Below are 19,151 nucleotides of genomic sequence, written 5' to 3' on the forward strand. Positions count from 1 at the left end.
GTTTAAAATTGAAACGAGAATTAAAATATGCAATCATATACAAGGGGGTTTCATTAAAAAAAATAAAGTTTGATGTGACACAACTTTATGACCGACCCTGTATAGTTAAATTTACTAGTAGCTAATAGGAATTTGAAAACCCATTACAACAGTATCACAGTTTCGACAGAATGGTATCATTAAATCAAACCGAAACACATCGAAGTTAATTAAATCCAATTATTGTTTAAGTGTTTTCATGTTTTCAAAAGTCAATAACTCGGAAACGGTTGCTTTGAGGCACATTGTGTGTATTTCGTTTTTTGCTTAGAATTGAAGGAAGAATTGAAATATGTAATAATAAACACAGGGTTCCATTTAAAAAAATTAAACTTTGATGTGCCACGACTTTATGAACGACCCTGTGTACTTAAATTTATTACTCGCTGATAGATATTTAAAAAGCCTATAACTTTTGTATCTAACTTTTTGCGGTACCTCCTATATTTTCCCTAATAATCGACCGTTTCCATACATAAAAGCGATCCTGTATGTCTTCCTTACATACATGTCTTTTACCTGATTAAGAACCTCTATTCGTTTCCTAACATTCCACAATCTCTTTCCCGAAGTTTCGTCTCTTTACCACTCACCCCTTCTCAAGTCTCTTCGAATGAAAAGCAAACTTCTTGAGATTTATGCGTATTCATATCGCCGGCGGTGGGGTCACGCCATTACTAAATCAAGATGAAAGGCCGGACCGTATGCAAGTCCTCTGGACCGGAGCCGCATACATACGTTTCATGTATCTTTAATGGGCTCGGGAAGGCTTTTGTGGCCAGTGGCTCGGTGCTCCTTGCCAAGTTTTCGCTCTAAGATTATGGAGATTTAATCAGCGGTATTTGTGGAAGAAAAATATTTCCTAGGGATCTGCCTCTAGGAAAGCGAAATTCTATTAAGACTAATAGAATTTATGTTTTCTACTACATGAAATATTTTATATAATTTCCTTTAACGATGTTTTAAAATTTTGGAACTAACTTAAATAATATAATACAGGGGCGAACTAAAAATCTCTACGAGCAACCCTCCTCAAGATATTTAGACTGAAAGCAGCCAATACATGTCATTATTGACAAAAAATAAACATGTTGAGTAGATAGTTATTTAACTGAAATCATAAATTTGAAAACTTTTTATTTTTTAAATTAATCTTAAATTTTTCTTCGAAAAATTGATGATAAAACAGTTTCTGTTGACACAAAATCATGTCAAATTTATGAGATCAGTCTAATAGCTATTAAGCAACATGTTTCATGTCAATGATGTGCAACCCTGCTTTACTCCTGTCCCTAAGTTAGTTAAAACTGTCGCTGGTTCTACCGTTGTGCAGCACATTGCATTCTGTGTTTCTGTAGAGTTCCTTGATTATATTAATTAGTTTTTCCGGAACACCTTTTTCTTTTAGAGTTTTCCATACCATCGCATGGGGGATACTGTCAAAAGCTTTGACGAAATCTATGAATAATAAGAATAAAGGTGACCTAAGTTCTATTGACAGCTCTATGATAATGCGCAATGTGTTAATATGGTCAATGCACGAGTGGTTCGGTCGGAAACCAGCTTGGTTCTCTCTCAGAGTAGGCTCTATATAGGAGTTTAACCTTGAAATGAACTATAGAGGATATTATCTTGTGAATGGTGTTTAACAAAACAATACCTCTCCAGTTGTCACAGTTAGTGGTATCTCCTTTTTTAGGGAGTTTAATAATATCATCGCCGCTTTTATTTAATATCGTGCTCGACAGCGTTTTGACTAAAGCCACAGCAAACATTAGGGGAGTACAATGGACTCTGACATCGCATCTGACGGATCTTGATTATGCTGATGATATCTGTCTCACAACGCAATCCTTCAAAGACATGGAAATAATGCTCAGACGTCTAAAAACAGAGGCAGACAAAGTAGGATTATGCATAAACATTGACAAAACAAAGTCAATGCGCATTAACACACACAATAACACTCCATTCAATGTAGGAATCAAACATGTCGAGAATGTAACAGAGTTTACTTACCTGGGAAGTATTGTAACAGCAAATGGTGGCGCAGGCGCGGATATTGTCATCAGGAAGGCGCAGCGAGCCTTTGGCCAACTAAAATCAGTTTGGACCTCCCGTCAACTCTCCATACAAACAAAATTAAGAATATTCAGTTCCAATGTCATACCAGTTTTATTATATGGCTGCGAGACATGGAGAGTGACAAAAATATCCATCAACCGTCCACAGGTATTTATCAATCGCTGCTTGCGGAAAATACTTAAAATCTTTTGGCTAGACACTATACGTAACACCGACCTGCTTCATCTTACAAACCAACAAGAAGTAGGCATTGAAATCCGCAAAAGAAAATGAGGTTGGATAGGTCACACTTTGCGGAAACCTGATAGTAATATAGTGAGATCAGCGTTGGAGTGGAATCCCCAAGGAAAAAGAAAGCAAGGACGACCTGCTCAAACATGGAGACGTTCCATACTGGATGAGCTTCAACAAGTAGGGTCAACATGGAAGGAAACAAAAACAACTGCCAAAAACAGAACCCGATGGAGAGCTTTCACTGAAGCCCTTTGCTCCGCGTAGGAGATAGGATCCTATAGGATCCTATATATATATATATATATATATATATATATATATATATATATATATATATATATATATATATTATGTCAATGATGACGGGTATTGATAATTTTGATTCAAAATATCTGGAGAACCATTACTCGTAGCTATTTTTACCAAGAGACCTTTTTTACGTAAAAAACGTCGTAAATATAAATTTTTTTATTCAGTAGTTTTATGCAGGTACGGACAAAAAGTTATTACCCTTCAAACTATTTAAAAAATATGTAAGTGGCGTCCTCTACAAGTAGGAGTCATAATGACATCAAAATCAAATTTTTCATATCAAAAAACTTCCAGACGCCAATTTTCATCCAAATATTGACGTTACTTCAGAAATTATTTAAAAAAAATCGAAATAAAAATGAATCTTCTACACCCTGTATCTCCGAAACTAAGCATTTTAGGACATACATTTATACGAACTTTTTTACTGATTTTTATTTGCAGAATTTGCTGCCAAAGTTACCGGAATACAGTTCAGACCACCTTGTATTTTATATTTTATGTTATTTACCGACTAGAAAATGACCTCGTCAAAATTATTATCGATTGTGCTTTCTGTCCGGCTTTGACGCTTTTTTTTGCGGCCATACTCATATTTTTGCTTCTGGTAAAATAATTGGCTGCTATCTGCGGTTAAAAATGACAAATGATATTCCTAGATGGTTGAAAATGTGTACACTTGCGTAAAAATAAAAAATAAAAAACTTTTCCAAATACTTCTTTCAAAATTCGACCAAAATAAGGAAAATACCTTAGAAAATAGATTAAATTTTATTTGTCAGTAATCTATTTCAAAGCAAAATCTAACGCAAAAGTTTAACAAACATACTTATAGGAGGCAGACATTATTTGGCACAGTGTATGTCGTGCAATAATATTTTATGTCAATTGGTTGTCTTAAACTGGCCTATATTAAGTTATTAATATATAAAAATTATATAAACTTCTTTAGAAAAATAATTTTGTCTATACATTTATATTTTCATAATTTTCTTGATTCTGATACACGATTCTTTTTTTTTAATAATTTTTTTTAATTACTTTAATAATTACAATACATTACCAATTAACTCAAAACCCACAATTTTGACTACCGCCTGTCAATTTACACGCACCGTACTCTTCTTAAAAACCCTCGAACTGGGGGAGAGGGGTGTAAAAGGGCCCAGATGCCACGACGACCGTTATTAATGAAATCGGTCGTGGAAGTGGGCGCACCAGCGGAGCCCTACTGCCTCGATTTCCCGCAAAAAATTAGCTTTTTTCTGCCTACGTCACGCCGGGGGGAAATGGAAAAGACTTAAGAGCTGCGAAAAAACGGGCCTGAAATGAGCTCGGGGCAAATCAACCGTTAAAATGTTATTTTATAGGTTATTTAACCGGAGTGGATTGAGAAACGTTTAAGGTTCGAGAGGGTTTTTGTTTGAGTTACTTGTTAAATAGAACAGGACGGTGTTGATAATTATGGAAAAATATCTGACAAAGGATATTTTAAAAATACAGGATGTCCCAATATTTCGTGGACATAGAAGAGTCAAGTCATTTGGAAAGGAAGGAAAGTTGTAGTCATTTCCAGTGAAACAGGAAGTGACCGAGAACCATTGAATACGTCAATCAATCCTAACTTATGTCGTATACTAACAAACCAAATCTTGTTTTTTTATCTGAAAAAATAAGAAAGTTATAGGGGTGAGCCACTTTTGAGAAACACTCGGTATATTGTTACACACAATTTCTACATCTGTAATGAATAATAACACTAAAAATATCATTAAATTACACTGCACAATTGAAAGAAAATGTTCTTTTCTTGGATTTACCGTTTGATAGCGCTAAACGACTTCCAGTCGCTCCCTTTTTTATTTACATGTCCTTATCCCCGATAAGTATCGGCATAAAGTAGACTGCAAATAAAATAAAAAGACTTACGGGTATCCGATCTTCCCCTCGGCATCATAAATCTTCTCCAACATAACAATCACAGGTAATAATGTCATAAAACAGCGCCGGAATCCGCTACTTCGTGAAGCTAGCTGGCAATTCAAGCAAATAAAGAAGAATAAATGAGAGAGTGGATAGAAGAATTTACAATAAATAAGAAGAAACTTTGTTTTTATTAAGTAACTAGAGATTTATAAAATCTATTTCGCTTATTTCCTTATTTTGAATCAAAGTCTTTGATGTTACAGAGAAAATACACACTATTTTTAAGATACTACAAAAAACATTTTTTATTTATTTTGTGAAAAGAGTGAGAATCGCAAGAGAAGAATTGAGAATCAGATACAGCGAGGTTGTGAAAAAGCTTAATTTAAACATTTCGTTATATTTCCAGGTAAAATTGCTTAACTATGTTTGCATCATCTAAAGGTACTTTAAAAGTCTCTTAAACGTTGAAGTAAAACTTTTTTCTAGCGTCAGAAAACGTGGTAACGGCAGTGTTGCCAGAGTTACCCGTTCGAGGTAGATCTACCCCTTTGTAAAACAATTTAACTCGATATCGGTAACGATCTGCGGCTAAGAAAATCACTATAATAAACTTGATATGTACCTGTGTACCAATATCCTATAGTTGTATATCCAGGAGCAACCCAACGTTGCCGGACAACGTCGAAGTGACGTCTAAGCGACCCACGGGTCGCTACAACGTCGCCGTCGACGTTGCTTGAAGCGACGTAGTACGTCGTGTGCTAAAAGTTGTTTTTCATGCCGATTCGCGATATTTTGAGGTTAGAGTTAAAAATATTCGTCGTCAAATATTACTATATTCAACCATGGGGAAACCAAAACAATGCAAATGGTGACGGCTTAATTAGAAATGGAATATATTATGCTCCATTAAGAAATAACTAGGTGAATTTAACTTCGACAAATCTGTAAAGTTTTGAGATATCGGTAATCAAAATTGTCATCAACGAAGATTAGTTTACAGTTGAAAGTGACCATGATACTTCGAAATATGGCAAAACCCCTTTTTTATTTCGTAGTTTTAATTTTAAAATTATAGTTTACTTGGTTAACCTAACTTTTTTTTAAATTTTGAGACAAATATATGAAATCTATCAGGAAAATTAGCTTACAACCTTAACAGATACAGTTTTTTAACGAAATTCACAGTATTTTGTGGTTTTTGATATTTTATTCGATTCGTCTATAACACACGAAAAGATAAATCGTATTAAAATGGCGGAGTTGCCTAAGGCAACCTTTAAAATACCAATATAATGCATAAGAAGCTGTAACCGACCTTTGGGTCACCTATGTTAACCTTTGGTTCAATTGACACCTGCCTTGACGAAATAGGACCTTTGAACCGTACCGACATCTAGGAGGTAAATAAGAAAATTCGTGCTCGTTTTTACCTAGGAACAATAAAATAAAAAAGAAAGCTGGGTCGTCTTTTGGTGGTGGTGGTCACATACTCGTTAATAATATCGCTGACATTAGATCAGTATTTCTATTTATTTATAGTTAAAAAAAGCCGTACAGGAAGTATTGTTGATTTTACCACTATTGTTGATTTTACCACTAGTATTCCTTTGTTGTATGGGCTTCAGGTGTACTGTTATTTATTTCTATAGTATTCATTGATGATAAGCTACCACTAGTAGCACTATTATTTTTCAAAATTGAGGTGGACGTTCCTTCGATACATGATTGCGAGGATGTGGATGACGAACCCAAACTCGTTATTTCCACTTCATTTTTCGGACATTGACTTGCTCGCTGACTTTCTTTTAAATAGTTTGTCCTTTTTCTATAAAAAGTTGTAGAGTTTTTATAGTAATTTTTTGGGGTTAGGTGTAGATAGTTCCGCTTCTACAACAAAAATCGATATCGTCGCGCTTGTCGCCGTAATCCAACGTAGTAATTGGTTATAATTTTAAAGTTGCTTTGGGTCGTTTAATGAAACGTTGTATTACGTTGTAGTTAGCATGTACTCGTAATTTAAAAGTACGTTGCACAACGTTGTACTACGTTTGTTATTCTGTAATAAAATAAACGTGCCTTCTGGCGACGTAATGACAACGGTATAAAACCCAACTTCTAACAACGTTGTACCCTACAACGTTCACCAACGTTGTTAAGGGTCAAAATATACAACTGTTTAAGTGCAACGTCGTAGCGACGTTTTGGCTACGTAATTTGAGGTTTGGGTATGCATAGGGCAGGGAAAAGTACCAATATCAACGTTGCGCGTAGTCAAAACTAGTCGGAAGTCGGAATTTTGTTACTTGGGTACGTTCAAATTTTTTTCTCTTCTTAAATTTAAGCGTTAAAATTATTAGACATTTGCATAAAAGTGTGTATTTTGGCTGGTATTCCACAAAATTTACAGGTTATTGATAAAACAGAAAATGTACAGATTACAGAAATAAATTAAAAACAATATTTATATTAAAACAGCATTATATCATGACACTTTTTAAAATATGTCCTTCAAATCCTTCAATTTAATAGCTGTTAGTAAGAAGTTTCAGTTCAAATCTGCGCACAAACTGTTTTTCAAATATTTTTTTACAAAAATAAAGATTTAAATATCATGGACTGTATAAGAAGTGATCTGGTCAATGGAACATACAATTATGAGAACTATTGTACTCAGAATCCCAGTTCTTTAACAACTTAATGATTTTTTTTCAACAATAATATGGGTTAAAATACTAGGAGCGGTAAATAATAATACTAAGAGCTCTAATAGTGCTCTAAATAAACTTCTTGTATAGTTTAAAGACAATATATTTTATGCCATCTCCAAAATATTAATATTCCTTTCTTCTACCTAAACGATTCGTCCATTTAATCTAAGATTCTCCGAAAACCGTTCGCTTTAAAACACTTTTCAATAGCGAATCTTCCGTCGATTTGCACCAAATTCCAGTCGTCTATTCAAGCAAGAAGTCCTAATGAATCCAATAGAACGAGCCGGAGGAAGTTAAAATTACGTGTCGACGACGATTGATAGTTGAGGAAAAGTAGGGGCCTTGGCAAAGTAGCGACCTGCCACCGACGGTCTTAATGGGGCCCCGTAATTGTCGGCGTATTGTGTGACAAGACGCTGAAGGTTCTCTGAATGTGTGTGGACACTCCCACCTTTTTATCCTAGGCTGAAACCGTCGGCCAAGAATTGCGAATTAGAAATCGAACGTGCGGAGAATTGATGATCAGATACAGCGAGATTGTGAAAAGGCATTTTAATCTACAATTTTAACATTTCTTTATACAGCGTCCGACAATAGTGCGTCGGGCATCTGTATTTTTTAAATAAAAAACTTGGAAATTTTGTTTTCAAGTCAAGACCTAAAGAATCTACTGGGATGAATACATCCCCCGAAAATATTTATCCCCCACGAAAATATTTTAACTTTTATAGGGTGGCTCAAAAAAGTGTGAGTGGATCGGGATAATTTTTTCTTAACGGAGCACCCTCAGGCGAGGACAAAAAAGATCATACGGCCTAGGTGCACAAAAAAGTTTTAAGCGAGTGTCTTTTGAAGTAGGTAATTTTTTTTAAAAATTTTCTCTCTAAATAAAGACGAAACTGAAAGATTAGATCCAAATGTTTATTAACCAAATGAAAAATAAATAATCCAAACACGCAAATTAGGAGTGTCTAGTAGGCCGCCTTTATAATTTGACAATCTTAATATCGGACGTGGAAATAACTCAAATAAGTAAATTAAATGTATCTAGTAGGCTGCCCTTATAATGACTTTGTTTGCAAAAGCGGCCGTAAAGTAAAAAAGCGACCAAAAAAGACATATACATACATACTGCCATTACTCGCTGACGAGTATTTGACACGCATCAGAAAATGGTCATGCAACGCGTTTTCTTTCATGAGCTTTTCTGTGACTGAAAAGTCCGACACGTGATGTTATCTGCCTACGGCACTCTGGACATTCAAAAATCTCATTGCTTTGTTGCCTCTTTCCTTTTTGGTTTGGACCAGACCAAAAAAGACATATACATACATACTGCCATTAGTCGCTGACGAGTATTTGACACGCATCAGAAAATGGTCATGCAAGGCGATTTCTTTCATGAGCTTTTCTGTGACTGAAAAGCCCGATACGTGATGTTATCTGCCTACGGCACTCTGGAAATTCAAAAATCTCATTGCTTTGTTGCCTCTTTCCTTTTTGGTTGTCGCTGTTAACTGAGTTTACGATTCTTCTCATTGAGTCCTATTGTTAGCTGCTTCTTCCCAATCATTCTGCATGTGAATCCCCTTCAAGTTTTCTTGGAAAATAGCCTTGTACCTCTTGAGTTGTCCATCCGGCCTCCTCTTACCGTCTACAAGCTCACCGTAAAGCAGAGATTTCGGTATGCGGTTTTCTTGCATTCTGCATACGTGACCAGCCCATCTTACGCGGAATTTTGGAACCATGACCCCAATACTCACGCAGTTAGCTTTTTCAAGAACCGATACGTTTGAGACATGATGGAACCACCAGATTCTTAAGTGTTGTCTAAATTAAGAGTTGTCTAATGTGTCTCTGTTGCAACTTGTTTAATGCGTTCATGTGCCGGCGGTACGGCACCCAAAAAAGATACACTTTAGGGACATTAATAGATCCGTAAAACTTCATTTTTTGTAACACTCGCTTAAAAAATATATTTTTTATTTACTTATTAATATCTTTGAAACTATCGAAATATATTTACTCATATCTTAGGATTATGTAAAGTTATCTGAAAGGTAGCCAAAAATGCAATAATACAGGGTGTCACTGAAATGATGTAAAAAAAATCAGGGGGTGATAGTACTCCTAAAAATAGTAAAAAAAAGTTCCTATAAGTATAGGGCGGAAAATGCATATTAAAGGAGTTAGGGGCACTGAAAGGGTGAATTTAAAAAACGGTTGTTTTGAAATTGTAGGCTTAACAAACGAGATAAAATTTCGAAAAAAATGCTTTGCCATAAATTTTGACCCTAAGTCAAATGGTAATACTGAAAAATTATTTGAAAAAGCGGAAAGGGTAGTTTTTGCAAGGGTAGGGGAATATTTCTTGAATAACTTTGTGAATAATCCACTAGATTTCTACTTCTGGGGCCACTTTGAAAGCTTTGGTTTACTCAGTGCCGATTAATACTGAAGAGCAACTACGGCAACGCATTATTGACTGTTCCAATCAAATTCGGACAAACACCGCACAGGGTACGCAGATGTTGGAAACGAAGAGCAGATGTCTGCATTGAAATGAGTGGTGGTCACTTTAAACATTTACTATGAATGAATTAAGGAATGCATTATTTTAATAAGGAATTTTGGTAATTGGTTTATTTAATTTTTAAAGCAATAGGATGTTTTAAAAATCATGAAATTTTGATTTTCCAATTAATTATTTAATAACTACTTGGTTACTTTTGAACCGCCATAACTTTCATAAGTTTATGTCATTGCCTGGAAACTTATATGGTGAAATTTTGATAAAATAATTTAGTACACACTAAAAACACGGTATGTTGCTAGTGGTAGGAAAAATATATTTTAGAGGTTACTAGTTTATTTGGTTGCCTGTGATATGCATATACAGGGTGTTTCCTAATTAATTTAAAAAATAAAAAATCGTTAGAAAACGAATTAAGGCGGGCTCTTAATAAGTATATTTATTTTTTTCTCGACAACCGTTTGATGAACAAGAAAAACTCAAAAGATCAATTTTGTTGAAAAGGGATGGCCAGTCAAGAAAAAAATATATTTTCTTTAAAAAAGCAGTGGTGTACCATTTATGTTAAGCAAAAAAAATCGATTTTTTTAAATTTTTAACACACTGTAGATCAGAAAGGAAGTACTTTAGACCCAATGGTTATATAAAAATTGTTTTAAAAACACAAGAGGAATCACACCATAATTTTTGAGACTAATTCAAAAACACCCTGTATATTGTCAACTTGACAATGACTGCTGATAAATCAAAAAATACCTTTTCAGTGAAAAAAGCCTGATTTTCGCAGGAAAAATTTTGATTTTTATTGAATTTGGGCCTGCGTTTGCAAATACTCGTTTGTTTGTTAATTTTCTATCTATCTAAATTTTAAATATCATAGTCAGAAGTAGTTTTATTATTTATTAACTGTAAAAATGATATTCTTATAAGTTTTATCAAATATTGTGATTTACTTCCTACCTTGTAGTCAAAATTTATATTTAATAAACTGTAAAATATATATATTCTTATGTTTTATTAAAGTTACTCTGATATACTAATATATCAGTGTAATTATAATTATTAATATATCAATCTAATTTTAAATATGATAGTCAGAAATAGTTTTATTATTTATTTACTGTAAAAATGGTGTTTTCTTGTTGTGTTGCATCTTGCAAAGAAACTAACAACACTGCAAAAATGTACGTGTTTCCAAAATACGATAAGGTATGTATCTTAGATAAAAGAAAAATATATGGTATGTATTCGTTGTTTGATTTTTTTTCGTTCGCTTTAAAATCTATAAATATCGGTCTATTCATTAGACAGCCAGTCGACTTACGATCATTTACATAAAACTCTGTAAAATAAATAAAAAAATAAATTGTAAAATATATATATTCTTATGTTTTATTAAAGTTACTCTGATATACTAATATATCAGTGTTTCCAATATATCAGTGGAACTTTAAAAATAAATCCTTTGAATTCAAATATAAACATAAAAAACATTTACAGCAGAAAAGGCGAAGGCGCTGGGTTAAACATAGTCTTCACTAAAAACACGGAGGGGCGCTTTGACCCAAAATTTTACTATTAAGTTTCATATCTATCTTAATAGTAGATTATTTTCTTTTATCTATGGTTTATGTTGAGTTAGCAACCCATCAGAGCAAACTCTCTGCGATTTCTCGTTTTTTCTCGAAAACCATCACTCTGGGCGATGTGCAACAAGAGTACCTTTTTTGTAGGAAAAAGTATGTAGTTTTCAAAAAATGTACCCACGTTGAAAGAAAAATAACCTCAAAAAAGTTATTCACAAAACAACCCCCTACCCTTGCAAAAACTACCCTTTCCGCTTTTCCAAATAATTTTTCAGTATCACCATTTGATTTAGGGTCAAAATTTATGGCAGAGTGTTTTTTTTTCGAAATTTTATCTCGTTTTTTAAGCTTACAATTTCAAAACAACCGTTTTTTAAATTCACCCTTTCAGTGCCCCTAACTTCCTTAATATGCATTTTCCGCCCTATACTTATAGGAACTTTTTTTTACTATTTTTAGGAGTACTATCACTCCCTGATTTTTTTTACACCATTTCAATGACACCCTGTATACAGTCTGTTCGATTTAAAAAATGGTCAATTTCGCAACAGGTTTGAGAGGAAAGGTTCATCAGATTCAAACAAATTATGAATGCCTCAGTAAATGTATAGTAGAGAGATTATTTTATTCTTCAAAAAAGTGTAAACAAACTAATTTTAGACCAGCCTAAGACAACAGCACGACAAAACGATAATAATTTTCTGGGAGACCGAGAGGCAGACGCGGGGCATTTGTAAGTTTCCACGTTAATTCCGGCAAGCTCCCTCTGTGTTTGCCTTTAATTGGACGAAAACCAAAACAGAGGTCGGGATTTCTACCAGAGAAAGAGACCGTGTATTTGGTTACTGAGGCAGACATCCACGGTCCGCAGTGCCGCTCCACCTGCCAGCCATAGGCGAAACACGGGTCAATTCCTGAAGGGTTTAATTAAATTTACACTAGTTTTAATTTGTATGACCTGAGTACGCTATTCTTATTTTATATATATATATATATATATATATATATATATATATATATATATATATATATATATATATATATATATATATATATATATATATATATATATATATATATATATATATATATATATATACTGCTATATATATATATATATGATATATATATATATATATATATATATATATATATATATATATACATATATATATATATATATATATATATATATATAACATATATATATATATTTTGTGAGTTTAAAGCTGTATGAATCCTAAATCCATGGATATGTTACGGGGAAAGTGTAAAATTATCATTTTGTAAAATGCCAAACGATTTCAAGCAATATAAAATTTAAATGTTTTTATATCCGGGTTTCGTCTCTCATATGCCGCGGAAGCTCTAAGGAGAACAGTAGTTTATATCGAAATAAAATTTTGGTAGAATATGTAGGTTAACTGAAATAAATTTATAAAAATATATTAAATTCTACAAGGTGTCTTCAAGAAAAGTTACACATCGAAGTTGTGTTTTTTCTAATAAAACACCCTATATATTAATTGATTTTCGGATTCTAGGAAAGAAATAAGGTGAGTTTTATTAAAGAAGCATATACCTAAAATCTAAGGACTTTAACATATTTTACATGTTGTGAAAATGAAGAGTAAATTTTAAATTTCGATAATAACTACCTAAATGTTAGTTGATCTTGTATAGATTAATTTTTAATTACAGTAAACATTGTGTGTTAAACCAAATTGAAATTTGACCCGAAAAGTTATACAGGGTGAGACAAAATTAGTATGGAACATTAGTCATTTTTAAAAGCAAGTTACTCCGTTATTTTAAATGGAACACCCAGTATATTTTTCCGGTGTTAATTGGGGAATTTATGTATCTTCAAAATATTATTACGGTTGCCTACCCCTCAGACAAAGATTTTCCTAGATATTTTAATTTTTATGATTTTGCCTGTGTAGATATTTATTACTTGAAAAAATCTAGGTGGCTGTGTGATACCTTTTGTTAATTTAGCAAAAATTAAAGATTGTAGAGTAAAATACTCAAGGGTAATAAAAAGATACACGTTTAAAAGATATTTTAATTATTACAGAATTAAAACTAGATATAAACTTATAATTATGTGACAAAAATTAGCTATGTGAAATCAAATGCTCAAAATGCTTCCTTTCCTGTAAACTACATAAAATGATTTTAAAAGGCGTATGTGGAGTTCTACCTCTAAAAGCAGGTACAATAATTTTTCTCATGTTGTTGACAATAATTGGCCGAGTTTTGTAAACACTGTCTTTAACATATCCCCATAAAAACAGACTAGATAAACTCTTTCAACTAATAGAATCATATCACCAACTAATAGAATCATATCAATTCTCTCTGATGTAGGATAAGTTTGCATTTTCGGCAAATTTCTGAAAAATTTTTTTGTTTTAACTTGTAGTTCTTCCGAAATATTGGCAATTAGGACTACGTCAGCAGCAAATCTTAGATAGGTCTAGTTAAGCCGACGGAAAATTTCTTCTAGTGTTGCTGTAAACAGCTTGGGAGATATCGCGTCTCTCTGTTGTTCTCTTTTGCTTCTTTTAGTGAAGCTTCTTATAGTTTTAGTTATCTGCTGATGATGCTAACATAGTCAGCAAAACGCGCGTCCAGTGTGAAAGTAAAAGTGTTTTGGTGTATTGTGGTGATTTAATGTTTTATTTTGTTATTTTACTTCATTCGACTTGTCTCTAAGTGGCAAAAGAATCTTTTTAGCAATCATCTTTCCAAACATAATCTCCATCTAAATCAAGTTCTACCACAATATTTTCCTAGTCCCCCCTACGCCACTGACCCTTGGGTTACCAAACTAAACAAACTTCATAATATACAAGCTTTAATGTATTTTGCTTGCTACTATTTGTCTAGGACAGTGATTAACTCGGGAATAATATGAAAGGGATATAGCATATAAATAAGCTTCATTTAAATGAGCAATAGCAGCTCAAATTTTAATAAACATTTCACAATAAAATTTAGAGCGATCAACGATGACTGAAGGAGCTGGCAATACTGTATTAAAGGATTTTAGGGTTACTGATTGGTAGTAATGTTAAAATAAATTATCTATTGAACATTTTTTGAAGTAACAGTATAACTAACACAAAATAACTAAAGATAAATTATTATTTTGTATGAACATCGGAGATGTTAAATAAATAAAAATAATTGAAATAAGATTTGAATAAAAGTATCTCTGTAAGCTAAATAAAAATAAAATACCAAAATTGCTATCTTTAGGAAGTAGTTACCTTTAAGAAGTCCTTACGTCCCTTGAAATAAAATATTTATTGGAAATAAATAATTGACTGAATTAATAGGTTTCTTAAGTGTACTGTCCATAATCGTTATACGACCTCGTGTAATAATTGAATAATTTAGGACTCAAGGGCTAAAGTGGCTGACCAAAAGTTAACAGAGGTGGAAAGCCTGGAAATCATTAATTTTGTAATCAGGTCAGGCAAATAAAAATAGACATTAGACAGTATCTTTGTACAAAAGTTATAATTAATGAAATAGAATACATAAATTTTATGCGAATTTTAGTTTTTAAATGTTGCTCATGGTGCATCATGCTCATAGATTTTTGAAAATATGATTCTTTAAAAATAAAAACAAATTATGTGTAGATTTGAAGGATATGTTTGAAAAAGTGACATAAAATATAATGTTTTAATAAAAATATATTATTTTCAATTTATTTGTGTAATCTGCATATTTTTTGTTTTCTCAGCAGCCTACAAATTTTATGGAATACCCAAAAATACACACTGTCCAATAATGTTAACGCCCCTTAAAGGTTATTTAAGGAGAGAAGAAATTTTGAACCTAATTAACAATTTATGTGGTCTATTTTTGTTTACTTTGTTATGTGGTCTATTTTTGTTTACAGTTTATAATCATCTGCTGATGATGCTAACATGGTTAGCGAAACGTGCATCCAGTGTAAAAGTAAAAGTGTTTTGGTATATTGTGGTGATTTAGTGTTTTTATTTTACTTTGTTGTTGATGTTTTGTTCATTATTTATAATGATTTAAAGTAATCTTGTTAATTACAGTTGAGGGTTGGAACCTTTGGTGTTAAACAGCAAAATAAAAACACTAAATCACCACAATACACCAAAACACTTTTACTTTTACACTGGACGCGCGTTTCGCTAACCATGTTAGCATCATCAGCAGATGATTATAAACTAAAGTACAATCTACAAGTTGAGCGTTTATATACTCGCCCAGTGGGCACCGAGCAGGCGTGGCAAAAAACTAGCCAACCGAGTCAGAGCCAACTGAGCGTAACAGTTAGATTTCCGCCACTAGAGTAGTAGGAACAAAAGAACTTGAAGGAATTGGACCGTTGTCTCTGTTCATACTATCTTTACATTTATTAATTCTGATGCTTTCATATGCATCTAATTGCCTGTAATTTGAGACTTGTTTAATTAATTTTAAATTATTAAGATCTATACAATGTTCTTTATCAACAATATGTTCGGCAACGCAAGATTTATCCGGTCTACCATATCTTATCTGAGCTAAATGTTCTTTAAATCTAGTTAATATTGATCTTCTAGTTTGCTAACATATTTCTGATTACAATCTTTACAAGAAATTTCATAAATACCCGACCTTTCCAGTGGAATGTTTTATCCTTTGGATTACCTAATAATTGTTGTAATTTATTATTAGCACTATACACAAGTTTATAATTGACATTCTTAAAAATTCCTTTTAGACCGCGGGTTAACTCTCTATCAAACGGTATCGAAAAATATTTAGACGTATCTTTCTCCACTTGAAAAGTCGAATTTTCAGAAATCATTAACCTATACCTACGTTTTCTAATTAATTTATCAACTAGTGAAGGAGAATATCCATTACACTCAGCTACATTCCTAATGTAATCTCTTTCTATTTCATATCTTTCGTTGGAAAGTGGGAAACTAAGTAATCTATGAACTAAGAAATTTAAACTAGCTATTTTATGTTCAACACTATGATGTGATTCATTAGGAATATATCTGCGTGTGGTCGTATTTTTCCTATAGATATCAAATTTCAGGCAATTATTAGCATTTCTAATAACTAATACATCTAGAAATGGTATCTGTCGTTGTTCTCAATTTCATGCGTAAATTTAATGGAAGGAAAACAGATTATTTAACTTAGAAATAAAATTATCTATGGTGTCTGAATGTGTGTCAAAAACAGCAAAATATCATCCACATACCTAAACCAAACTCTTGGAAAATACTCAACCTGATTCTTAGCCTCCACTTCAAACCTGCTCATGAATAAATTAGCCAAAAATGGAGACAATGGATTACCCATTGCTGTACCTTCCCGCTGTTCAAAAAGTTGTTATTAAATTGAAAACAATTTTGTTTCATACACATAACGATGTAAGCTCAATATATTCAGTCACAGTTTTGTTGTCGAGACCATTTGCGTTCAGTAATTCCTTCAAGTAGCCTAAAGTATGTGGAATTGGAACACTTGGGAACAACGAAGATACATCAAAGGAAACCAAAATTTCACCTTCATGCAATGTTATATCTTTAATTTTGTTAATGAATTCAATATTATTTTTAACTGCGAAAGAAGGTTCCTGATCAGGTAAATTTTCATGTAACACCCTTATTGATCTTTCTTTAAAGAGGAAATTGCAAGTATCCAATCCCTCATTACCAAAATTGTATGCTTTGCCAAAAATTCATAAACCGGACAAGTCTATGCGCCCAATTGTATCGGCTGTAGGTTCTCCGACTTATAACTTGGCAAAATGGTTATCAAGGGAGTTCGAAAATTTACCTGATCAGGAACCTTCTTTCGCAGTTAAAAATAATATTGAATTCATTAACAAAATTAAAGATATAACATTGCATGAAGGTGAAATTTTGGTTTCCTTTGATGTCTTCGTTGTTCCCAAGTGTTCCAATTCCACATACTGGCTACTGAAGGAATTACTGAACGCAAATGGTCTCGACAACAAGACTGTGACTGAATATATTGAGCTTACATCGTTATGTATGAAACAAATTGTTTTTCAATTTAATAACAACTTTTTGAACAGCGGGAAGGTACAGCAATGGGTAATCCATTGTCTCCATTTTTAACTGATTTATTCATGAGCAGGTTTGAAAGTGGAGGCTAAGAATCGGCAGATGAGTATTTTCCAAGAGTTTGGTTTAGGTCATGTGGATGATATTTTGCTGTTGTTTTTGACACATTTCAGACACCATAGATAATTTTATTTCTAAGTTAAATAATCGTTTTCCTTCCATTAAATTTACTCATGAAATTGAGAACAACGACAGATTACCATTTCTAGATGTATTAGTTATTAGGAATGCTAATAATTGCCTGGAATTTGATATCTATAGGAAAAATACGACCACACAGATATATTCTAATGAATCACATCATAGTGTTGAACATAAAATGGCTAGTTTAAATTTCTTAGTTCATAGATTACTTAGGTTCCCACTTTCCAACGAAAGATATGAAATAGAAAGAGATTACATTAGAGATGTAGCTGAGTGTAATGGATATTCTCTCCTTCACTAGTTGATAAATTAATTAGAAAACGTAGGTATAGGTTAATGATTTCTGAAAATTCGACTTTTCAAGTGGAGAAAAGATACGTCTAAATATTTTCGATACCGTTTGATAGAGTTAACCCGCGGTCTAAAAGGAATTTTTAAGAATGTCAATTATAAACTTGTGTATAGTGCTAATAATAAATTTACAACAATTATTAGGTAATCCAAAGGATAAAAAACATCTCCACTGGAAAGGTCGGGTATTTATGAAAATTTCTTGTAAAGATTGTAAATCAGAAATATGTTGGGCAAACTAGAAGATCAATATTAACTAGATTTAAAGAACATTTAGCTCAGATAAAATAGATATGGTAGACTGGATAAATCTTGCGTTGCCGAACATATTGTTGATAAAGAACATTGTATAGATCTTAATAATTTAAAATTAATTAAACAAGTCTCAAATTACAGGCAATTAGATGCATATGAAAGCATCAGAATTAATAAATGTAAAGATAGTATGAACAGAGACAACGGTCCAATTCCTTCAAGTTCTTTGTTCCTACTACTCTAGTGGCGGAAATCTAACTGTTACGCTCAGTGGCTCTGACTCGGTTGGCTAGTTTTTGCCACGCCCACTTCGTGCCCACTGGGCGAGTATATAAACGCTCAACTTGTAGATTGTACTTTAGTTTATAATCATCTGCTGATGATGCTAACATGGTTAGCGAAACGCGCGTCCAGTGTAAAAGTAAAATTGTTTTGGTGTATTGTGGTGATTTAGTGTTTTTATTTTGCTGTTTAACACCAAAGGTTCCAACCCTCAACTGTAATCTTCGATGGCTTCACGGTCAACGGAACTGAATCTTTATCGTAAGTTTAGTACTAAGATTAGGTTATTAGGTGCAGATATTTGGTTTCTTAAATCATGCAAAGCCAATTCAGTTTATCCTAGTTTTATTAAAGTTGATATTCCGAAAAGTAACGTTAGTGATAAGGTAGAGAAAATTGCAAAACAAAAATGGCTTGATTTAGAAATCAAATTTCTGTATAGTAAACGAAGTAGGCTTGAAATTGAAGCCTATGGACTTTACAAAAAACTTACTTATAAGCTAACTAATGTAGAGTATGAATGTTGGTGTCTCTTTCAGAG

General features: G+C 32.8%; 1 protein-coding gene across 1 annotated transcript in view; it reads left to right on the top strand.

Moving 5' to 3' along the window:
* The first annotated feature begins 1,902 nt into the window (after positions 1-1,902).
* The window catches only part of LOC115883376 (myelin transcription factor 1-like protein), a 361,128-nt gene continuing 343,879 nt past the window's right edge, over positions 1,903-19,151 (top strand). The window contains exon 1 of the mRNA XM_030901741.1: positions 1,903-2,271. Coding sequence (XP_030757601.1) covers positions 1,903-2,271 — 369 coding nt within the window. The remainder of the gene's footprint in view (positions 2,272-19,151) is intronic.

Source organism: Sitophilus oryzae, unplaced genomic scaffold, assembly GCF_002938485.1.
Source record: "Sitophilus oryzae breed Bouriz unplaced genomic scaffold, Soryzae_2.0 scaffold_1870_pilon_pilon, whole genome shotgun sequence".
NCBI classification, from domain to species: domain Eukaryota; kingdom Metazoa; phylum Arthropoda; class Insecta; order Coleoptera; family Curculionidae; genus Sitophilus; species Sitophilus oryzae.